The sequence below is a fragment of the Sceloporus occidentalis genome, unplaced genomic scaffold (assembly GCF_023333645.1).
Source record: "Sceloporus occidentalis isolate IW3139 unplaced genomic scaffold, rSceOcc1.0.p SCAF_45, whole genome shotgun sequence".
Classification (NCBI taxonomy): domain Eukaryota; kingdom Metazoa; phylum Chordata; class Lepidosauria; order Squamata; family Phrynosomatidae; genus Sceloporus; species Sceloporus occidentalis.
The window spans coordinates 1,234,710-1,259,998 of record NW_028317025.1 but is presented as its reverse complement, the minus strand read 5'-3'; the positions used below and the strand labels follow the sequence as shown (position 1 = coordinate 1,259,998).

Here is a 25,289-nt window from a genome sequence, read left to right as displayed (position 1 = left end):
GCCTAAAACGTATTGGGTGTTGTTTGGAAATTACTTATACCAGGAGCTGTAAATTCATAACTGAAGTACAATGTGCGAGTTCTGAACGGACAAATATCAGAATCTTTTTAGCAGGTTTGTTCATTAGCTTTTGTAGATGAGAAAAAGCATTTCAAATGTTTCACTTTATTTTACTTTATTGTTTTTATAGTAAATTAGATATTATGATCAAATATTTATTGTCCTGAAGAAAACAATATATACATTAAATGAGAGAGAAGACAATTACAGCTAAAGACAAGCACCTCAACAACTTTAAAACAGTCTTGGTCACAAAGGGTACAAAAAAAACCCAGCCTGGTCCTTAACCCCTTCACGACAAAGTTCGTACATGTATGGGCTCACAATGCAATGCTATTAATGGGCATTGTCCCGCTGTCCGTAAAGGGTTAATACAATAAAATCCAAAGATTTTTTTTTTTTTGAGTAACACCTAGTACCAGTTGTTGAGCTTGTGATGATATGGACCAGTTTCTAAGTATCTATGCTGATTTGCCATTTGTGGCTATAACAATAATAATGTCCTTTGTCCTTTTTTTCAGTCAGTCTGAACTTCCCAAAACATTGAGATCTAAATTAAACTTTCTCTACTCAAAGAAGACCTCTTGGGTATCAAATGCTCTCGGAATGGATTAAATGCTCCCAGAAGGGTAAGTGCTCAACTCAGAATCATCTAACCATCTCACTGCCTTTGAACATTTCAGGAACAGTCTTTGCCCTCAGACTTTCCGAAACACACATTGACTCTCTGCATATGCTGTGTTTTCCTTTACAGTTGTTTTGAAGGATCCCCCACGACTGATGCGTCTCCAGAGTTGAAGAATCAGCAAGAGGCTGCCCATTATGCCCATGGTTGGTAAACTAATCCACAAAAGTTCTAAGCCGCCTGGAATATAAAATAAACCTTTTAATATAGGCTGTCAAAAATAAATTTCACATGCTGCATCCTGAGTCATGCACTTAGTAAACAAAAGTAATGATTATTTACCTTTCCTTGGAGCTACATGCATCCCATATTTTCCTTGCCTGAGGACTCTCATGGAGCTGCATATGAGGGGCTTTATATACGTTTGTCTACTCTAACTATTGTCTAACAGTGGTTCTATCACCTATCTTGTATTAGAAATGTAGTCCATTTTGTTCTCTGCATCTTGAATTGATTATTCAACCCAAAGGCTCCCCATCTTTAGAAAACATAGTGACCATTTTATTACAGATAGCTGTCCTGTCTGTATACTATATATACAATTATGCTTAGTTATGTTGACTGGTCTTTGGATTTTTGTCATAATATAATTTTATATTCTGATTTCTCCTGGCTACAGCCTGCCTTATCTCTCTTAAATAGTGTATGTGTATAATAGTAAGCCCCTATTCAATCTATGTTACCCAGAATCTGACATAACATCTTTCAAATAAGCAAAATATAATTTAGCTTTACAAAGGCTAATCCTGCTTTTTTACTATAAATTTAAAAATAACAGTTTCAGGAACAATGAATCCAGTCCATCTGGCACATTTTAAAGGAAAAATGTATTTTTTTTTTATAATTAAAGCACAATAACCATTTTGCAGGTTGGCAATAGTTAACACCTACCGTCCTATTTTATAGCTCCGTAACCACAGACAGTTGTCCGAAGATCATCAGCTGCAGCTTATATGTAAAAGTACATAAATATGTCTTATGTTATACAGTAGACTTGTGCATTCAAATTTGTACAAATTTAAATTTCATTTCATTAATTCGTATAAATGTCCGAGAACGAAAAGGAACCCCCAACAAAACAAATGAAAATGAAGCCGAGAGTTCCAAATTTTAATTTGCATTTGGTTGTTATTTTCTATCTCTATCTTACACTTTCGACTACCCCAATCGCTTCCTTGTCTCCGTCCGGAGATCAGGGAGAAGAGGACCAAAGAAGAATAGAGAAGACAAAAAGTAGAACTGCAGAGAAAGAGACGGGGACACTGAAGGAGTTGGCAGATAAGGTAGGGAGCCACTGACACAGATCGTTATTGAGGGTGTGATAGAGTGAATTAGAGAATCAGAAATTCACAATCCAGTATTACCTATGGATGTTGCTGGGTTGGGGGGTTCCTCCATAGTAGGTGTTGGGCTGTGGCTTATGGATCCATGTGTTTTCCATGACTGTGTCAGAGAATCCATCGCTTTTTGATTCGGAAAGGTTTTTGAAGATCTTTCCGCTATCACCTGTGTAGTCCTGCTGTCCAAGGCTTGTTCAGTGTTAATGCTTGTTGGAATACTGCTGGTGGTTCCTACAACTTGGGGATTTGTACCAGTGGTAGTGTTTTCAGCTGAAAGTATATAGATATGTAATATACTGAGAGATTTTTTTAGTTGAGCCCCTCCAAGCACTGCCACTACCACAACAGATCATTTGCATCGGGTGAAACGTAATGCTTTTGTTACCCAATTATAGGGGGTGATTACTTTATTGTATATCTAGGTTTTTACAGTAAGCAAGTTTAGGCAGCTCAAAGAATACAGAGCCCAATATTTGCATTAGTACACTTGTCTTGGACCTCCGAGGTTACCAGAATATGTGAAGATACAAAATAGATGTGTTGCTGTTATCAGTTTGTAATATCCATAAATAATTATGTATGTAACTGTGGCCCAAGTATGGCTTTGAAAAATGTAGTACATGAGATATAGATAAATACAGAGAAAAAAATTATGAAATAGAAGCATTTCTGTAGGGCTGCAACTAACATTTATTTATTATTTTCATAATCGATTAGTTGGCCCATTATTTTTTCGATTAGTCAATTAATCAGATAAAAAAAATATGCAAATGTTTTCGTTTATTTAAAATAATTTAATGAACAAACTGGGTGTTAAAAACAAACAGCAGAATAAAAAACGTAAAATTTACATTAACGTGTCATTGTATCTCATTATCACAATGGCATTTCTCTAAACACCTTCCTATTTTACTGACATAATAATAAAAGCTATATTTTAAAGAACCCAAACATAATACTTCTCAAACTAAGTTTTATTACCTAAAAATGTTTTACCAGTAAATATTAATTTACATGTAAACTATTTTTTCATATTTAATAAAAACTGATTGAGAAAAATGCATTTCTTGTTTTTATTTCCTTTTTATTTTCCAACCTGTCTCCAAGTTGCACATCTGCCCCCAGGCTTGCCACTCTGCCCCTGATATGTCTTATACCCTCCATATGCCTTATACCCCCAGATATGCCTTTTGCCCACAGCTATGCCACTCTGCCCTCCAGCTATGCCTTCTGCCCCTCTGATATGCCTCATATGCCCCTATATGCCACTCTGCCCCCAGATATGCCTTATACCTCCAGATATGCTACTGTGCCCCCTGATGTGCCTTATACCTCCAGATATGCCACTGTGCCTCCTGATATGAATTATACCTCCAGATATGCCACATGCCCCGCTGGTATGCCACTCTTCCCCCCAGACTTGCCCCCTGATATGCCACTCTGCCCCCACCCCAAGAAGTGACCTTCCGGTGCTCCATCATAGAAACCCCAGCGGACGTGCTGGCAGCAACGGAGTTTGTCTACGCGCATCGTGCAGACATCCACCGGCTGCTAGAGAAGAGGATCCAGGTCCCCTGCAGCGCTGACAGATCGTTAGTGAGGGTGTGATAGAATGAATTAGAGAATTGGAAATTCACAATCCAGTCTTACCTATGGATATTGCTGGGTTGGGGGGTTCCTCTATAGTAGGTGTTGGGCTGTGGCTTATGGACCCATGTGTTTTCCATGACCGTTTCAGAGAATCCATCGCTTTTTGATTTGGAAAGGCTTTTGAAGATCTTTCCAATGTCACCTGTGTAGTCCTGCTATCCAAGGCTGGTTCAGTGTTAAGGCTTGTTGCAATACTACTGGTTCCTATGACTTGGGGATTTGTACCAGTGGTAGTGTTTTCAGCTGAAAGTATATAGATACGTAATATACTGAGTGATATTTTAGTTGATCCCCTCCAAGCACTGCCACTACCACAATAAATAATTTGCATCAGTTGAGTTTGAGGCAGCTCAAAGAATACACAGCCAAGAATACTCAGACTTGCCCCCCTGATATGCTACTCTGCCCCCACCCCAAGACTTGCCCCCATGCTCCAGACTCCCTGCTGCCTAGTGGGTGAAAGTCTGCACGATGCACGTAGATAAACCTCTGCTGCCGGCATTTTGCTGGAGCTTCTATGACTAAGCACCAGAAGGTCATGTGACGCTAGTGCTCCATCATAGAAGCCCCAGGGGAAGTGGAGGGCAGTGGCAGAGGATGTCTGTGCGTATTGCTCAGACGCCCACCGGCTGCCATAAAGGAAGATCCAGGTCCCCTGCAGTGCCGCTGGGGATGCTCCCCTCTAGCAGTTGGTGGATTTCTGCGCAATGCGTTTAGACAGCCTCTGCTGCTGCCGGCACTTCTGCCGGGGCTTCTATGGTGGAGCCCTGGCGTGACGTGACCTTCCGGTGGTCCATCATAGAAACCCCAGCGGAAGTGCCGGTAGCAGCCGAGGCTGTCTACACGCATTGCGCAGACATTCTCCAGCTGCTAGAGAGGAGGAACCAGGTCCCCTGCAGCGCTGCGGGGTGATCTGGATATTAGTCAGACTATTGGAGGTCGGACTATTTTAGACCTCTATTTGAGGTCGGATTATAAAATGAGGGGTATTTTTCAGAGCGTTTGCTCTGAAAAAACCCCTCATCTTATATTCAATAAAACCGATTCAACTAATTGATAATGAAAATCGTTGACAACGATATTCATTATCGATTATTAGTTGTTGCAGCCCTACATTTCTACACCGCTCTTTTTCCATGAATCCATCTACATTATTCTGGCCCACTGCTCCAATTGGGGGAGAGGGTGTGTGTGATGGCTCCGCCCTTTTATCAATGTGCCCCAAGGGCCTGGACAACACTGCAGATAGCAGGGAGAAGAGGACCAAAAAATGGAGCTAAGGAAAAAGGAGACAGGGACACGGAGTTGGCAGATAAGGTAGGTGGCCACTGACACAGATTGTTAGTGAGAGTGTGATAGAGTGAATTGGGTTGAGTGACAACAAATTTTGTTACTTAATTGAAAAGCTCTCCGAATTTCACCTAAACTCAAAGGCCAGGGAACAAAATTTGTTGTATGAAAATGAATAGACATTACATACATTCACACTCCAATCTCTGGAGATCCCGCAAAAGGAATTAACACTTGTGGGTTGTGGGTGCAGTTAGCCGGAGTGCTGCATTATTCTTGAAATAATTACTTGTGGGGTTTCCTGTATGGATAGGCTTGACTGTGGCACACAGATGTGGTATTGGAACTGGTCCTGTCACACTATGGTGTGGTTCAATATTGGACAATATATTGGAGCCTGTCACACCTTGAACATGATAATGGGAAGTAGAGTGCTCTTGTACCAAATGTTCAGCCTCAGTGTTTGCATTGTTAGGGTTTTCTATAATACTAGTGGAGTTATACTTCTTTCTGTATAGAATAAAATACATTTCATAAAGGACCTATAATATACTGACCAGGTTCTACCCTGACCCTCAGGTCACCTCAGGTCACCTGCACTATACTTTCATATTTAATTTATCTGCATTGACACACATACAAGGAACTGTACACAGAGACCTAAGACGATGGAGACTACTATATACACTAGACAAACTGTGTCTTTCAAAAGGGCTTGGTCCAAGACAGTACTAGTAGCACAGATCTTGCAAATAGATTAAGTACAGTGTTTAGTGCCTAGCGAAGTTATAAAATCTGCAGAGAATTAGGAAATTCACAATCCAGTATTACCTATGGATATTGCTGGGTTAGGGGTTTTCCATGACCATGTCAGAGAATCCATCACTTTTTGATTTGGAAAGGTTTTTGAAGATCTTTCTGATATCACCTGTGTAGTCCTGCTGTCCAAGGCTGGTTCAGTGTTAAGGCTTGTTGGAATACTGCTGGTGGTTCCTACGAGTTGGGGATTTGTACCAGTGGTAGTGTTTTCAGCTGAAAGTATATAGATATGTAACATACTTAGAGATGTTTTAGCTGAGCACCTCCAAGGCTCCAAGTACTGCCACTACCACAATACATCATTTGCATCAGGTCCACTTTTCTTGGACCTCCGAGGTTACCAGAATATATTTTAGGAGGCAGAATAGTAAAGATAAAAAATAGATGTGTTGCTGTTACAAGTTTGTAATATCCATAATCATATATGCAACTGTGGCCTAAGTATGGCTTTGAAAAATGTAGTACATCAGATATACAGTATCTCACACAAGTGAGTACACCCCTCACATTTTTGTAAATATTTTATTATATCTTTTAATGTGACAATACTGAAGAAATGACATTCTGCTACAATTTAAAGTAGTGAGTGTACAGCCTGTATAACAATGTAAATGTGCTCATAACTCATCACACCCCTAAGTGGTGGCAATAATACAATATTTACAAACATGTGAGGGGAGATACTGTAGATAAATAGAAACAGAGAAACCAAAGCATGCCTAAAACGGCTAGGAAATACGGCCTTTTATCTTATGATAAACCTGACTTTATATCGTCACGCAATACAGTTGTGCCTATTGGCAAAACAGACATTAAACTGGAGTCATGCTCCATGCTAGAAGTGAATAAGCTGGCCCCGGAAGTCTACCCACCCTCTACAGATATACATCTGGGCTTGAAGCATGACATGAGTCTGGCCCAGCTGTAGATACCATCACCAGAAAGCCATATAAGAACTCAAATTATTTCTCTACCTGCTACCTTTAAAGAATCATAGCAGCGCATGATTTATTTTATCATTGTGGTATTTCAAGAGTCTGACAGAATATGCTTTGAGTTGTAGTTTATTAACAGCTGCATAATAGTAATCTGCCTGCTCAATACAAGATGGGGTTAACCAGTGCACTGTAATTAATGAAACTGGCTAGCAGAAGCGCCAATGTAAAGGGTCTGCTGTAGACAGTGGCGTCTCCAGGTTTCATATTTAGGGGGGGCACATGGGGGGCCAGGGACCAAAGTAGGGGGGCCAATTATAAAACGGTACATATACACTATATATATATATATATATATATATATACACACACACACACACACACATTAGACGTGCATTTTTAACTACATAATATGCACTTATCTCTTTGAAGTAAAGACTGTGATTAAAATATGATTTCAAAATAACAGCTAAAGTGACAGTTATTTTTCATTATTTAATATTAGCCCCTGCTGACAATATATATAAATATTAGACCCTGCTGCAGATATATAGAAATATTAGACCCTGCTGCAGATATATATTAATATTAACCCCTGCTGCGGATATATATTAATATTAGCCCCTGCTGCGGATACATACTTATATTATACCCTGCTGCCGATATACATAGAAATTATACCCTGCTGCCAACATATATTAATATTAGCCCCTACTGCCGATATATATTATTAGTCCCTGCAGCCAATATATATAAATATTAGCCCCTGCAGCCAATATTTATTGATAATAGGCCCTGCAGCCGATATATATAAACATTAGTCCCAGCTTCCGATATATATTAATATTAGCCCCTGCAGCCAATATATATTAATATTAGACCCTGCTGCCAATATATTTGCCACACTGACTGCAGATCAGGGGAAGACAGTGAGAGTCAGTGCAGTGTTCCCTCCTTCTGACTGCACCGTGACATTGAGAGGTCCTCTCCCCTGTAATCATCCCCAGAGTCCCTTTGTCCCCTCATTCACTAAACCATAGCGCTCTTTTACTTACACCCTGTAGTTCAGGTATAGATCAAATAAACAACACATGGAAACAGCACATGCAACTGAATGAGATTAAAAAAAACGTATTTGCAGGTATACATAAATAATGTATGGAAACATAGCATTGCAGGTATAAACCAACAGAACACACAAACCCAGCATTGCAGGTATAGATCAACTGGAAATCACATGTACACTCAGCACTGAAGGTTTAGATCAAATAATCAACACATGGAAACAGCACTCCAGGTATTGATCAACTGAATAAGACATGCAAATCCTATATTTGCAGGTAAACATTAATAATGTATGGAAATATAGCCGATACAGATGAACAGAATGACACAAAACCCAGCTTTGCAGATATAAATCAATTGGAAATTACATATAAACTCTGCATTAAAGGTATAGATAAACCCCCCTAAATTACAGGCATAGATCACTGGTCACACACCCCAAAGCCAACCCTGGTGTCCACACTGCCCATATAGAACCTGACCAGCACCTAAGTTACACATTATGTCAACTTTGTCCCCAAACAGCTGAACGTACGCCGTTTTTGTCCCATAAAGACCTCTCCCTCCCAATCTATCCTATCTACCCCCTCTCCCTCCCAATCTATCCTATCTACCCCCTCTCCCTCCCAATCTATCCTATCTACCACATCTCCCTCCCTTTCTACCACATCTGCCTCCCAATCTATCCTATATACCCCCCTCTCCCTCCCAATCTATCCTATGTACCCCCCTCTCCCTCCCAATCTATCCTATCTACCCCCTCTCCCTCCCAATCAATCCTATCTACCCCCTCTCCCTCCCAATCAATCCTAACTATCCCCTCTCCCTCCCAATGTATCCCATCCACCCCCATCTCCCTCCCAATCTACCCCCTCTCCCTCCCAATCTATCCTTATCTACCCCTTCTCACTTCCTATCTACCTCTTCTCTCTAACCCCCTCCTAACTTTCTAACCCCCCCTTTGAAGTTCACTTACCTTGGGCTTGTCCAGCGGTGAGATCGCGAGGTCTCTGTATCCCTGGTTCTGCCGGCTTCACTGCTGGGCGCCGGATATGACGACATATACCGGCGCTCGGCTTGAAACCAGGAAGAGGCCTCGCGGTCGCGGAGAAGAGTGAGAGGCGCCGAACGGTTGCTCAGAACTTATTCCTCAGCAACCGCTCGGCGCCTCTCACTCTCTCCTCCGGGTCTATTAAAAAAAAAAAAAAGCCGGCGTTTCAATTGGGGGGGCACACCGGGGGGCACAGCATGATGTAGGGGGGGCCATGGCCCCCTCTGGCCCCCCCCTGCCGACGCCACTGGCTGTAGACCATTGCAGTGGTTTGATTGTGCCACTTTACTTCAGCATGTTGCAAGTGATGGGGTCTAATTGGGAGCCTATGTTTAACTATAAAATACAATAACTGCCTTTAAAAGGGTATAGTCTGTGATGTTATAATCAATATTCACTTCTATGCATAGAATCCTCTTATGCATTGCAGGTAAATGAAAATAAATAAATAAAACAGCCAGACATAAACTCTTATAGGCCACTTCCTTTGTATACCTTTGTTTGGCACTTGTATGGTCCCTTCCCGGCTGAACACATGGCCACCAACACTCAGCTCTGCTTTACACCTGTAAATTGTCCCTGGCAACCACTTTTCCTCTATACTGCTGGTCAGGTTTATCAGCTCGTTACCCTCTTCCACAAGCATCTCTTCTCCAGAGATTTCCAATTTCTTGGATCCACGGAACCAACTCAGCAGAACAGTGGATGCAGGGTAAACACCATAAATGGAGCAATTCAGGGTGTTAGAATGTTCCTCAATATGGGAGGTCAAGTGTAGATATTCAGGCAGGGCTGCCAGAAACAAAGGGAAAAGAACACATCAAGATTCCAATGTATGAAAGCACAAGCTCTGCTTCTGAAATCCTGTCTTCAAGTTTTTATGAACTCATCCATGCTAGTTAAAGAAGTAATTCAAAGCATTGATTGCAATCTGTACTATGTTAAGCAGAAACTCCACATTGTGCCATTTTATCCCTTTCTCTGAAGGTGTCACAGAACAATTAAGCATCAATGGCAATTTTTACAAAATGTAAAAAAATTAATAAATATATATATATATATATATTTCTGTGAAGGGTTTGGGCATAAATCAGTAATGGGAAATATGTTTTTAGTACTGCATTTATTAACTTAAGTTTTAAATTTAGTTAAGTAGGTGGAACAGCACCTTTGAACAGTAGTTTTGTCATTGGCTGCAAGAGTTTGTAGCATACACTGCAGTTTATTCTAACACTACTTATTATTATTATTATCTTTTATTTTTTATCTTTTATTTTTTATTTATATAGTGCCAACAATTTACGCAGCGCTTAAGACAATACATATATTCAAGGGGTATGACAAGACGAGAATTGACTAAGACAAACCGATACAGTCGGTGGAGAGCGCCCTGCTCGCAAGCTTACAATCTTGAGGGAATGGAGTGACAAACATAAGGCACAAAGGGTGAGAGGTAGTGTGGTGGTTGTATCAATGACAAGGAGGATCTAGCACTCTTATGTCTTTCTGATAGTAAACAGTACAGGGTAAATGTCTATGACTAACACATGCACACATTAGCTCCTGTTGTATAATGTATAATTAGCTCCTGTTGTATAATGTCATGTAAATTAGTGAATTTGCACAATGTGCCCTGCCCTGCTCATACATAATGTCATAGGCTTTCTTACCATACATTTCCAGTCTGACAGTCCCATAGAGGTTTTGACGGACTCCTGGGCAGCTTCCCACACAGACCCTGATGCCCTCCATGGACATTGTGGCATTTTGGATGGCCAGTATACTGTAACCTAAACCATAATGCAGATGACCCAAGTTTGTATCAAGCCCCTTCCAGCTGGTGGAGCCTCCCTGGCAATTAATTGAGCAGTTCAGATTAATGGATCCTCCAAGAGACACCACAGGATTCACAGGATGCAAAGTTAAAATGTTCTGAGCTGCGGAGAGGAAACACCAAAGAAGCTGTTATGTGAAATAAACATTGTCACACAATGTCCAGATATCTTAGCGATCCAATCCCTAAGGTTGGATTTCATATACTCTACAAAAGTATGCATATGCTAATATGGCAATCTCTAATATCTATGTACACTCTAAATGGGAAAGGTGAAGCACAGTAGAAACATTCAAATATATGATGACATTAAATAAAGTCCAAGACAGAGGTCTTTTGAATACAAAGAGGAATGCCAGTACTAGAGAGGATGGTTTAGACTTTGAGAAACAAAGTCTTCACAGACCCATTGTACAACACTACGGAATATGATGGACACTAAAACACTAAATAATAATAATTAATGGTAAGGTAATATATATTTTTACATTTTATTAGCTGTGTGCAATCTCTAATGGGTATGTTTCTGTTTATTGTTTTTAAATGCCCCCACCTCTATATTTAAGTGTTAATAAATATTGCGTTATATGTATGAATATGTTTAAAAAAAATATCACCAGCTGTCTTGAAAAAAAATATATAATTAGTGTGAGTAACCTGAATGTGAAAGAGGAAGATTACAGTGGAACAGACATAGCAGAACTGCTGAAAATACATGTTATGAAAATGGCTAAATTGCCTTAAGTGGTAAATAATGTTTCTAGAACCTTATCTATTAAAAGTATTACAGAGAGACTGCACTATTATGAAACAATGGAGAGTGTAGTCCCTCTTTCCCTAGCCTCATTTATAGATCTCTTGCTAACTTTAGTGTGTGCTGTGAAACAATCAAATAAGTCCACTAGCTTTATGATTGTGTTGATAGATTTTTACTCTTAAAAGTGTATAAGTGCCCGCTCAGTATTAGGACTCACCAGTGCACAGAAGGACCAGATGCACAATAATGCAGAAGCTCTGAAAGGGAGCCATTGGATCTGCTCTGCTGCCAGGATCAGAAATTGTTTCTTCCTGTGTGTGCTCGCTTTCTGAGTGCGGATTATATACAATCCCCTCTGTGACCTTGGCTTGTGTAGGGATTCTTTGGATTTAGGGGAACTGAGGTTACACTGGAGACAGTTATTATTAGAGGAATTCTTGCTGCCAGGGTTTCCCAAGCCATTTCATTGTACTTTCTTTTGTATATCAAACTCTGTGTCATAACACTTTGCCAGAAGTTATAGTAGTGCGTGTGTTGGGTTTTCATTGTTATTACCAAAGTTTGCTTCAGTGCTATCACCAGACCTGGGAACAAGTTTCTCAGGGACTCCAATTGAGTGTCAGTCTCAGGAGGGCTGAAGCTCTGTTTGACCACTACCTGCCCAGATCCTACCCAATGCCCTGAGGGGGTTAGCACTATTTATATGAACCTCCAGCTCTCAGGGTCTCTCAGGGACCTCAGAGTCTTCCCAAGAAATCTATGGACAAATTAGCATTGGTCAGAGCTGTGGAGAAAGGATTTTAAGAGGCACATACTGTATGAGCGAGTGCCCAAAGAACTGCAAACCTTAATTACACATCACGCCCACTACCAACATGAGGAAACTTAAAATTGTAGTCCCCCTTGCAATTCAGAAACTGGAGAATGGTCATCTTCAATTTATCTTTCATGTCTTGGTCTTCTCCAGAGTCTTCTTATCTGCAGTGGACCGTGGACTCAAAGGTAGCTTAGTGTCACAGGAGCATCTGTGGCAAGGTTATAGGGGTCTGCTAGGTAGGCACCTTCCCTATTGGTTGCTACAGCCACACCCCCAGATATCCATATATGGTAGGGAGGGTAGCTCCCCTTTTGATTGGTCCCTAAGTTAATGAGACGTGGGCCACCCCTGACCACGCCCCCTGTACTGTGATCGGTTGCTCCCTGTTCTAGCTCTCTCCTGATTGGTGCCAGTTAAAGTGTTTACGCTAATGTATTTATGTATTATTCTTTTCAAGATGGTCCCAGGTATGAAGTTGGTGTTTGGTGCACAATAAAGGAGATTCTTACCGTGTCTGTCTCTCAGATTTGAGGACAAGGGACACTTCATCGTGGAGTGTAACTACTTGGTTACTGGAAGTCTGGCGTATACCGGGGGGGGTGGCCATAGGAGATCGCTGGAATTATTGACGGCAGAGATCATCCATCTCTACAGAGTCCATCGTACTTAGCATAATTGATTACCCATCACAATCTGCAGTCTGACATGATGTAAAAGTGTCTAAACACTGTCAGTAGCCAGTTATCCATGTAGGGTACAGTAATGACCACTATCTAAGACGGGCTACTACAACGAGGAGGCAGATGACAAACTAGAGGGTAAAATTTGCAAACGTAGATGATGTATACCCTTGGATATTGTGATTACCTGTTGGTGAATTTATAGGGATATACATGTATGCATCCATGAAATCTATTGTCATTAATGTTGCTGATTCCAAAATGTTTGCATCACAGAGCCTGCTTTAAACTTAAAGGAGGACCCTAATTGTTTAAACTTAAAAGGGGAAAACACGTGACACTGTTACATAAAGTAAGTATTTAAATAGATGTGTAACAGCTTGTATATAACCCATGGCAAAAGAAATCATGACTATTCATTTTAGTACACACACATGTATATATGCATATATACATACATTCACACACATCCTTCATTTACATTGTTGGTGGACAGGAGATAGATTAGCTGTACTTACTTATATCAGAAAAAAAATCTGTTTATCTAAAAATGTTAAAAAATTCTTGGCTGCGAATTCTAACAATTTCCTTCAGGACGTACATGCTTATTTTATGGCACCAGGGCACAAAGCGAATTTACGGGAACGGTCAAAAGGAGGATAATGCGAAAACTACCCGGGATCAATCATACATGAATTTGTCTGGGGTAGGAAATTACTAAGTAAACAAACTACATGACTCCCACTAGAAGCAGACTCTGATATAGGGCTCAACATTCTTCACCCTCCATCTGTTTTGGTGCCTTGGGGAAATGGGAATCATAGCACTAAATGGCTATCCACCATGATTTACGTGTGTGTGTGTGTGTACACACCAGGTTGCAATCAAACGCTAACATTTTCCGCAAGCGTTGTTTACATCTTAATTTAAAATTAATCAAAAGAGGAAAGAATAGGGAAAACGTTTTTGTTTTAATTCTGTACAGAGAGTAGCTGGTCAGTCAGACCAAGGTGAGAGCTCTTTATCCAACTCAGACCTCTCAGGGGCTACACACACTAGTGCAGGGGTGAGATGCATAGGAAAATTGGAAAAATCAAAAGGTAGAGAATAATTCCTGCTTACAGCTCATTCAATAGTAAATCTTTAAAAACAAGGAAAGGGCATTTATTCCATTTATACCGTATCCATTTGGGATAGAGGCAAATTCAGGTTTCACTGCCTGGCTTTGGCAACTGATAACCCAAGTTGGTCACCCCTTGCCCTGACAGCATAGGCTGCACTCCCCACCTTCAAAAGTGACAGTATAAGCCCCACGAATCTCCAGATGTTTGCCAGTCCGTGCTTGTTTTCACAGGTTTCTCACCAATTTGTAATATTTCTGCTTGGATAAGTGGCATAATTGATTGCTGTTGTAGTGTACTTGACAGCTGCCACATCCCATTCCCAGGCTGTGGGAAAGAGAAATGTCCCAATCCTTGATCTTCTGTAGTTTGGTCCCTGCTGGGTCTCCCCACACAGATAATAGCACAGTACATTGTGATGCCCTTGTGTAGTCTCTGGTTCCCATGACAGAGTCCTTGGGTCATACACTGCTGTCATCCAGCAGTGGCTCTTTACCTTCAGGTAGGTGTGTTGGTGGAAGTAGGGCATGGCTCTGTGCGCCATTACTATGCTTCTTGTGAGCCCCAGAGCGCACTGCGAGACTAGTGTGTTCTGGGATAAAGAGTGCAACAAGCAGGGACAACAGCACAGAGCAGGCCCCAAACAGGAAGGGAGGTCCTGGGATTATGCTTCTCTGTAAAAGGAAGAGGGCACAAAAAGTAATAAATCTTTTGAACCAAGAAATATATTTTCTACATAACATTATTACTGCATTGGAGTAACATCCGTTAAACTGCCACATCCCACAGCCCTGTTCCCATTTACCTCATCTGAAGGATTGGCCATATTGGGTTTAAGAGCTTTGCCTGCAGGTTCCACATCTGCCATTTCATTAAGCTCTACGTGAAACAGATAAAACACAAATCCATAGAGAGCAGGCCCCAGCCCGTTACATAGGCCACGAATTCCAGTCACCATCCCCTGCACTACACCTGGGGAGATAAAAACAAAAACAAAAGAAAAGCTGCTACAAAACTCCTGCCATCCACAAAAGCCCTCAATGAAACTCACTTAGTAGGCATGGTATAAGCCAACACCGTTACAGAGCACACTGGAAATGCACAAGGGCAATGCGGAACAGTTCACTTGGAGCATTAAATGGGAGCTACTTACTAGAATACCTACTTCCATGTCCTCATCTTTGTAAATTGGATTTAATGTTTCTCTGCCACCTCTTGCCCCAAGAGTGCATTGACCAAATTTCATTGTAGTAAGCATCTTTTGTCCCTGGGTTCCTTACCTTGCTGGTCTGGATCTGCATTGCGAGACACCACTGCACTGATAGCTGGAAAGGTGATGCTTGACATTGCAGCCACAGCTCCAGCAGCCCACATCATCCTGGAACAAAAAATAGGGAAAAGTGGAAACTCAGACACCTTTGACTTAGCCCAAACCTGACACATTTCAAGATATCAGACAAAGGAATAAGTGTATTGTATACATGACATGCAAATATGTCAAAATAGAGAGCATACTTTGCTATAAGTTGTCTGCATATATGAATAATATACGCTTGTATGCATAATGTGCGCACCGCGCGGGCTATACCTATGGTCTGCATGTCTACTTAATGGACGTATTACAGAAGCAAATGTTAATAAAAAGTCAACATGCTGAAGACAAAGATTAACAAACAATCCACAAAAGAAACTCTGCCAGGTTAAACAAGGACAAACTACCTAAAGGCCTAATATGGAAAGTAACAGCTGTGCGTGTAATGTGTTGCATAGTGTGCTCTTGTTTTAACAGAAGCTGAGTTAACAAACCCTAATACAGAACTCGAGTTCCTCTGGTGTTCGAGAGGCAAACTGCAATTAAAAACCTAATGCTTCCACCTGGCTTTTCAGAGGAGTAAACCAGTTTAGACAACCCAAAAAGGCTGCATTTGAAGCATATCAATATCTTTTCCAGAAGCCCAACTAGAGATCTATATGTGCTGTGCATCAGAGGTTAGTGTAAAAGCGGGGAACCAAAGTCTATTCAAAGCTGACTGCACAGAAATTACAACTCCTAGGAAAGTGGTATTTACTCAGAAAAGGATCTACCAGCATATTTTTTATAAGGAAATTGCTACCTAAGTATTAAGAGATACGTCACAGGGTTTGCAGTAGGAAATTGGCTTTAAAGAATGACAGCATGACCATTATCCACCATATTACCAGAGTGAATTGTTAATTGTGCCTGGACATACAATCCAACACAAAGGGAACAGATTTTTTTTTTGTGGAAAATATCTACCTACAAGCAATAAGACAGTAGTCAGGGTTATCATCCATGTCGTGGTGTAGTTACCATTGCATATTCACATTTTGATCTGTCTTCTTAGCACTTAAAAGAATGCCCTACTGAACTCCATCCAGGCATGCTAAATATACATTAGGCCACTCACCACTGCTGAGAGCCAAAGCCGTACCAGGCCAACTGTAGAATTTGGAAGCCGAGTCCAAGCAGGATTGTGTTTTTATTTCCGATAGATCTCATAAGGACTCCCAAAACCACTGTCTAAGGACAAAGCAGAAAGGGTAGTGACCTAAATACTGATTTTCTTAAAATGTATTTAAATTGCAACACAAACTGTAACCCCCAAAGATATACTTACCCCCCACATTTTACATGCTATAAAACAACTCACCTGAGCCAAGATTGACAGTATTCCAACAACACCGATAAAAGCAGCTACTGTTTCCGAAGTAAAGCCAATAACCTTTCGGAAGAGGGAGTGGATAAGACAAATTTTTCCAACGCATTACAAAATACTTGATATCAGAATCTATTTAAAAAATTGTGCAAAAAAGTAGCCTCTAAAAGTGCCAGACTACTACTTCTATACAATACAGTCCAGGTACATTAAGATGTATTCTTGGTACAATGAGAGTTCCATCTCTGATAATCATGTAATCCTTGTTCAGGAACCATTATGATGCAAATCCTCTCTGGATACAGCTAACATCTGGTTACATATTTATAGGGGAGCTGTGACCTTCCCTAAATTCACTAAGCAAAGTTACCCACTACAATTCGTGTAATAGCTTTCCAGATACTTAGTTTGAAAATTCACCTTATAGATGTTGAGATCAGAGGTAGCTTGTGCAAGATTAACACTAACCCATTCATGACAATGGCTGATCTCTCACTATGGCGCTTGTGACCACTCTCCGATGTCATTGAATGCTTTGATATCAAAGCATTTCAGCAAAACTGTCTAAGCTTCTTTAAAACAGGCATCTGGCACCATATTTAATGTGGCACACATTGACGTTCTGTGGAGCTTTCAGGCAGGGCCCCTGACGCAGATTTCATTGTTGCTAAATGCCTCGATATCGAGGCATTATGGCAACACCATTGGGGAGAAGATCTAAGATCACTTTCTAAACCCGTTTAACTACATGATTTGCCTGGCACATGAATCGCCGTCAAAGGGATGTTCTTCCGTGACCTGCCTGACACGTCAGTTGTCATCAAGGGTCAAATTATCAGCTGCCCATCCTGAAGCCCTGTCAAAAAAGGCTAACTGAACCAATTTACAGCAACTTAAGACAATAGAGGAGGGATGACAATGGAAAGGAGTAATTATGTGGCCAATTTTAATTTGTAAACATTACATATCTTTGAATATTGTTTATAGCAATTGGAAAAAAGTGACAGATTCACTTTTACGAATGCGGTTTGGCACATACGTTCTCGTTCTGCACTTACCTGTCGTAGATACAAAAAGAAGCTTGAGTACTGTCCAGCCTCGGGTAGGTAAGACAGGAACACAGTGATACAGATGAGGAGGACAGTTGAGTCCTGGCCCACTTTCCGCAAGGACTGGAAGACAGTTAATGTAATTTTTAAAAGAATACATAGTAACATAGTTCATAAGGTTGAAAAAAGACCAAAGTCCATCAAGTTCAACCTATATACATATTGTGTCCCTACTGTGTTGATCCAGAGGAAGGCAAAAAACCCTTATGAAGCAGATGCCAATTGCCCCATACCAGGGGGAAAATTCCTTCCCGACTCCAAATATGGCAATCAGAATAAATCCCTGGATCAACGTTCTGTCCCTATTAATCTAATATCCATAACTCTGCATACCTCTACTGACACTGCTGTCAAATACATCCCTTTTTAAAGGATCCGACTGTATTGAGGAAGAGGTAAACTTACTTTTTTTCTGTGTTCAGGAGCTAATTGGGTCTGGTTTACAATATTCTGCGACCAGCTTACAAAATGGGTGATGAGGGAAATTTTTGTTTAAGGGGGAGTAGAGCAGGGCTTTACAGATGGTTAATTGGACTTTGTGACAGAGTGATTTAGTCAAGCAATAGAAAAGATTTTAGAAAAAAAAAAGCATATAGTATTTTATTCACACAATTTAACCCATTACAAAATAGCAACAATAGCAATATTAAAGGTATAAAGCATTCAGGATACCGCATCTCTGGTATCTAAATATATTACATAATCTGTCAAATTCTTCTCATATGTTGACCTCATCAATTTGCAATAATGCACACCAAAGCTCAGGCCTTTAGGGTAGTTATAAAATGGTCACTCAGTTGGCCACCAGATCAGCAGCCTAAAAGTGCTGTTTGGGTTATACTTACCGCAAAGGGGTCAGCTTGCTCCCAAGATATAGGTGCACCCCAGGACACCGGTCGCATCTCCTCAGGCAATGACTCCGGGACAGCAAGCAGGATGAAGCCAATATCCAGCAGGGCCACAACAGAAGCCAAAACTACCACCAAAGTGTCACCGTAAGCACGAGCCAGGTATGCACCAATGGCAGGACTCGTTACTAAGCTGGCAGCAAAAGTAGCAGAGACCTAAGAGAGACACATGGAGATGTGGCAATGTAGCAACATTTTTCATACTTGCACAATGAAGTACGAGCATCATTTTTTAAAATTTAAAATAATCGCAAAACGCACATACTGTGTTAAAATGCCACTATTTTCATACCACATCTCTGAGTAGTGGTGGTCATGCTAGTGACACAATGTTAACAAGGTTAGTCCTGCCAACCTTGTGTAGCAAATGGTAAATGAAAACTGCCCTGGTAGATTTGTATCTGACTGGCTATGTGCATGTCTAGGACCAAGCTTATTATAAACAATAGTTACCTGGCTCATACACAGAAACAGTAGTTAACTGTGACCTAGGCAGACTAGGCCTAGGGTGGCAGCCGCACTTTTGCCCCAAAACAGGGAGCCTATTGCCATTTTCGGGCAATCAGGCTCCATGCAGCACCAGTGTTTAGTGGACAAGGATTAGAAGTGAGATTCACCGACCTGCCCGACCAGCCTACTAACACTATGGAGGAAACAGTCGGTAAAGTCCTCCACAGTTGACTTCGCCCTGCCCTGTGCGTCTTTAAAAAGGAGGAGCGCTGGCATATGATGTTATATCACTGTGCTCAGAAATAAGGAAGGAAGCATGGAGGGGACAGCTGCTGGCACTGCCCGGGTTAGTCCAAGGGCAGTACAAAAGATAAGATCGGCGACTGCATAGAAGTATTTTCCTTCATGCACTGAAAGACATATAGGACTTGTGTGTCACTTATTTGTTAACATTAAACATTTTATATGCATGGCAGCATATTAAATTTACATTGAAATACATATTTTCTAATGTTTTTCTCCAAATCCTTTGCAATACTGTGAACATCACATGATTTCTAAGTGTTAGGAATTTGTGTGTTAAAGAAGGTAGTCCCAATAAATTGAATACCCATGATGGAGAACTTCCAACATCATGCCCAATTTAAAAAAATTAAAACATTAAGTATCTAAGCAATACATTTTTAATGTTTTAGTTTAAATCTTTTTTTTTTTTTAAACTTACCTAAAGCTTTAACAGAACTACCCACCTATGCTTCAAGCACTCTATAGTGTCTGTGCTTGGTAAAAAGCACGTCTTTTTTTGGCTCCGTAGATGTAGTTTTAGTGTATGTGATTATAGGGTTTCTTTTGGGTTTTGTAATCCTGCAGTTCTTAGAAGCGGGATGGTCTGCTATATCCCTGCAGTTCAAGCAGGTTAGACACTGCTGGCCAGTTAATGCAACCCTGCTGGTTAGAGATATCCGATTTGGGCTGCGCTCCACTGAGATAGGTGTGCTTTATTAACTGGGTGGTTATATCCGACGGGCTTCATTTATACATTCTTACTAACGTTACTAAAGGGGATACAGGGAAATTCAATATTTCACTGTCGTGAAAATGATGCATATGGGGTATGTAGGTCTCACCAGGCCATATGCAGTGCTCCTTTCATGCTCCTGTGTGATGTCAGCAACATATGCAAATATTACAGAGAATGTGACAGCAAAGACTCCGGACATGGAGATAACTGCAAAATACCACCTGAAGAAGAAAAAACAGACAGTTAACACAACCAATTATTGGACAGCAGCAAAAGTGCTTAAAAAAAAGCCTCTATCAATGTTACAAAAAAAAAGAAAACAAAAGTGGTGGAATCTGTAGTTTCTAAAGTACAGTTGCCTTGAGTTTCCTGAAGCCTTCCCCGTCTATAAACTATAAACTTTTGTTGTTCTTTTTCACAAACTTACCACGGACTGATCTTAAGCAAGGGGATTGGGGCACAGGTGAAAAAGACAGTGAGCAGAAGGAAGGACTTTCTTCCCCAAACATCTGACAGTGCTCCAATGAGGGGGGCACTTAGGAAAGACAGGATACCCTGAAAGACAAGAGAAATAATGTTATATTAGAACAAGACAAAAAGTGTGTGTGTGGGCCTGAAGTGTGATCATTGCCACATTTCTCTCACCTTTACTCCATGTATCAAACCATTCATAAGGAAGGTGTGCTGGGGGAAGGTCTGGTGCAGCACCTGCATATTACAAATGTCAACTTCAAAATTTTGTAAAAAATAATACTACATATGAGAATATAATTACACTCTACCCTTACCGTTAACATAGGAGTTGTCAACAGACCCCAGGCAAAAAATTCCAGGAATATAACCACCACAGCATGGTAGACGCTTGGTTCACCAACCCCTTGCCTCTGTCAAGAAAGCAAAAAACTGTGAAGTTCCCATTTATTATAATTTAATCATTTATTATAGGCATAATAATAAATTCTGTACATTTTGTAAGCACTTTGAGATGCATATGCTTCATGTGTATGTGCTTGTGGCGGAGGGGGTTCATTTTGGGCCAGTTAGACTCACGTAGATGTGCCACTAAATGCACATAAAAGAGCTAGGAAGCAGAGAAAGAGGCAAATACATGTGAGGATTCAGTCATTAAAGTGCATACTATGGCGGGAGTCTCCGCAACATATTGTATATATGTAAAATAGGAACATACTCCCAGGTTTTAAAAAAAACAGACTCATTTAGAAAAAAAATATGTTTTATGAATGAGGCTTTCCTCTACAGCATGACATCAATGGGGAAAATATGCAGCTACAAAGTAATGTTCATTTTAAAAAGTCTGCTTGTTTACTGCTTGTTGGTGGCAATTCATGCATAAGAAGCATTCAAACTTTTTTTGCAAGTTTAGATAATGCAAGGCCACAGCTCTGGTATAAGGTAAACAATTCAAGATGCTAAAGGACAGTCCCTGACTTTTAGAGAGGATAGATGACACAAACAGTAACAAGTTCTTAAGTTAATATTTGCTTTGCATGCAGCTCTCACATGTTGGCAGCTAATCAAATAGCACTGATATACTCCCAGATTTATTAACCCCTACCTACACATTCTCTGTTGGTTTTCAACGTGTAAATTAGGCAATATTTTGGTATGTTTAGTAAACTGGGACATTGCGGGGCTACTGAACATTTCAGTTCCCCAATAACAATATTATAGAGGGCCAGCCCCCTTGCAAAACACGATGCCCTTATTTATTCCTTAGAAAGCCATATAAAATTGAGATATTATAAGTAAAAATGTATTTGTTCCTGGTCTTGTATTGATGAAAAAATATATTGATCAGTGGCATAACTAGGCAAGCGTAGTTCCCTCCAGAGAAGGACTAAACTGTTCTCTCCACTTGTTGGGGATGACCTCCTAACTCGCCCAAAAAATAAAAGCAGTGGGAGGTCTGAAGCTCCCTTGTGCTGTGCCCTGTCCATCGATGCGGAGTACATATGAAAGTGTGATGCTCCGCACTGATCCCGAGCACACTGTAACCAGGATTGTCTGTGTGTTTTGAAAGTGTTTATGTGAAGGGAGGTTTGTATATTAGGGCAAGTGTGGCTGTGTAAAGGAAGGTAGGCAAGCCACACTTGCTTGCTAGGATGTTTTTATATAAGGGCAAGCTTCAGTTCAGGTGGATGGGCGGGTGTGTGTGTGTGGGGGGGGGGGCACGTATGTGTGTCTTGACACCCTAACTTTTACTACTTTGTTTTGAATCTAAAGGGAATAGAATGACGAATGTGTGCACAGGGGAGATATTTAGCATTGTTTCAAATAATAATAATTGAATAAAATAATAGCGTCCTTCACTGGTAACTTTAAAAACGTCTAACGTGAAGCACACCTGTGCCTAGCCATGGTCATGATGCTCAAGTGACAAAGCATCTGTGTAGATTTGTAACGTCAGGGGTCACACGATGCTGCGCTGCAGATTGTTCAAATAATTTTTCCATATGAGGGAGGAAATCATAAAATTATCAGTCCCGGCTTTTAATAATCCATCTGGGGAGTTCCCACCGTCATCTGCTCATATTACCTGTATAACAGCTGTGTAGCCTCCCATCTGGTGCTCTCAAGCCACCAGAAACTGAGACATCCCACACAGGAGAGGCTACTCTCATTCATCACTTTTCAATAAACATTATTTTCTTAACTTTATACTTTTATAGTGTGGTAAGAATTAGGACCTGTTGTTGTTCCCATGTGTTAAAACCCACTACCCCTACACGGACCTATGACCCCACTTTAGCTGGGGTTAGGCACTATCATTATGTCGCTGTGTTATTCAACAACTCTTAAGTTGTGACAGCCTCTCCTCCTGGACCACTGTTGTTTTTTTTAGGATGTCTGCCACAATCACACACACGTGTTGGAACACAGGCAAACGTACAGACATTCAGTGACACCACAACATCCCATCTCTATCACCTACATGGGGCACAAAATGTTAGAGGACTGTGACAGCTCTCAGGAACGACGCGCAGTCAGCAACAGTGGCCACCATATGTTAGTCTGCCCCTGTGAACCAGCTTGTGTATCACCAATCTCCGACACACAGATGTCATCACGAGCCTTCTCGTGACATAACCATTAATATGTCGTGACATACTCACCGTCCCTCCATCTTTAATGATGATTTTTTTGGCCAGCAGGATGCTGCGATTCAGCCTCTTCTTCTTTTTCTTTTCCCCGGTCATGGTGAGCTCAGGCCCGTCATCCCGCTGCCGGGAAAGGTTCCTCTGCTAGGCCCTCACAGCTCACCGGGCCACACTACCATGGAAACGGCCGCCCAACCCGCATCACCCACTCCTTACTGCCGCTTCCGGCCTCCGCCGTTGTTTCCGCCCAGCGGCAGCAAAGTGACCAATGGTAATCAGCCACCCCTTAACGGAAACGTGATTTGCCGAGCACGCTTACGCAAAGGGGATAGCGTAATAAAGAGTGTCACCATGTTAAGAGTGGCAGTAGAAGTGTTGGTCTCGTCTGATTATGTTTTCGCATATGGTAGGAGGGAGGGATGGACGGCGGGCTGGAAAAACACCCTGACGTATTATACGTAAACAATACATGCACTTTGAAAACTAGCTCAAGTCTAACTACTGATATATCGTGTATTTTTTATTTGTGAACCAGTATATTCCTCAATATTCATGTACCACCTGGCTCTCATCTTCTGACCCTACCTCCCCTGACGTTACCTTTGGTTGTTGCTTTGTCTCTCCCCACTACACCTCTCAGTGTTTACCACCAGCTTCCTCTGTCTGTTCCTTTTGAAGTTCTTTCTAACCAAACATCTCAATTTCCCTCTGCTGCATGTCTGTCTCCCTTTCTTTACTATCCCCACACTGGGTGTTTTTAATATATCAATTGACAATCCCATTTCCCTCCCTCTAAACTATTATCCCTCATCACTTCCTTCAGTCTCACAGTTGGCCAACAGCCCCACCACCACCACACAGTCTTAGAGCGAGCAAAATGACCTGTTCTTCTAACATTGTACGTTCTCAATTATCACCATCTTCTCTGTGACCAACACCACCTTGTGACTTGCAACCTTGGTGTACATCCTTCTCCTTTTTAAAGACCTTCACAAGAAGAAACCTCCATGACATTAATTACTACACTAATAGCATGCTACTACCTCTCCTCTCCAACCCCCTACCTACTAATGCCCTGACCTTTGCCTCAGTCCAAGACCACGTTGCTACTGCTGTTGTGTGCCTCACATTCTACTTTAGCCACGTTGCTCCACCAGACAGATCCTCCACCTCTAAAAGGTGCTTTCATACTGCTGAGCGTCTGTGGAGGAAATCATGTTTAACCGAGGACATTTGTACACTACAAGTTAATTCTCTGTTTCTATAACTTAGCTCTCTACCATACGGAATAACTTTTTTTAATACGTTCATCCCTTCCTTACGTCTGTTTTCCACTTTTAACATCCAAGATTCTACTGCAACCTCTCACCCTCTGCTGTGCCCCTCTGTTGAGCTTCTAGCCCCCCCCATTTCCTCCATGTCCAATTCTTACATTATCGTGGATAATTTCTCAAACTACACAACATTTCAGCTTTGCTACCTTGGTATTACACATCACTGTTGTTTCCTTGGCGCTCACAAAATCCTGTTGTCGCCACCTTCAAAATATCTGTTGAACTTTCCTCACGCAAGACAATGTACTAAATAGGGGAGCGGACATCCTAAAAAGCATAAAAGGCATATGCATTCAGATTCCCAGGTGGCTGCTAGAATAGTAATGACCAATAAGTGCACAAAACAAAGCATCATGGTGTTGATTGAAGCAGCAGAGAGATGCAGGCGTATTAGAAGGGAGCGGTGACTTTTAGCTTTGGCAGAGAGCAAGTCATTGGGTACTTTTGTCAGAGCCGTTTAAGTAAAGTGAAGACAGTTGGGGTTCAAGGAGGGAATTAGAGGAGAGGAAGCTAGTATGGAGAATATACATGGTATGTTCAAGCAAGTTAGACATATAAAAAAGGAG

The 25,289-nt window shown here is 41.2% G+C and overlaps 1 protein-coding gene across 1 annotated transcript; it reads right to left on the bottom strand.

The window, feature by feature from the left end:
• Positions 1 to 14,565: 14,565 nt before the first annotated feature.
• On the bottom strand, positions 14,566 to 23,488 carry LOC149289423 (solute carrier family 71 member 1-like). The gene is made up of 12 exons (XM_089490583.1): positions 23,405 to 23,488; positions 21,059 to 21,154; positions 20,916 to 20,978; positions 20,698 to 20,825; positions 20,377 to 20,491; positions 18,737 to 18,955; positions 17,841 to 17,954; positions 16,777 to 16,848; positions 16,534 to 16,646; positions 15,385 to 15,482; positions 14,910 to 15,076; positions 14,566 to 14,778 (listed from the first exon to the last, which is right to left on the bottom strand). The coding sequence occupies exons 1-12, from the start codon at positions 23,486 to 23,488 to the stop codon at positions 14,566 to 14,568; spliced, it is 1,482 nt and encodes a 493-aa protein (XP_089346709.1).
• Between the last annotated feature and the right edge of the window lie 1,801 nt (positions 23,489 to 25,289).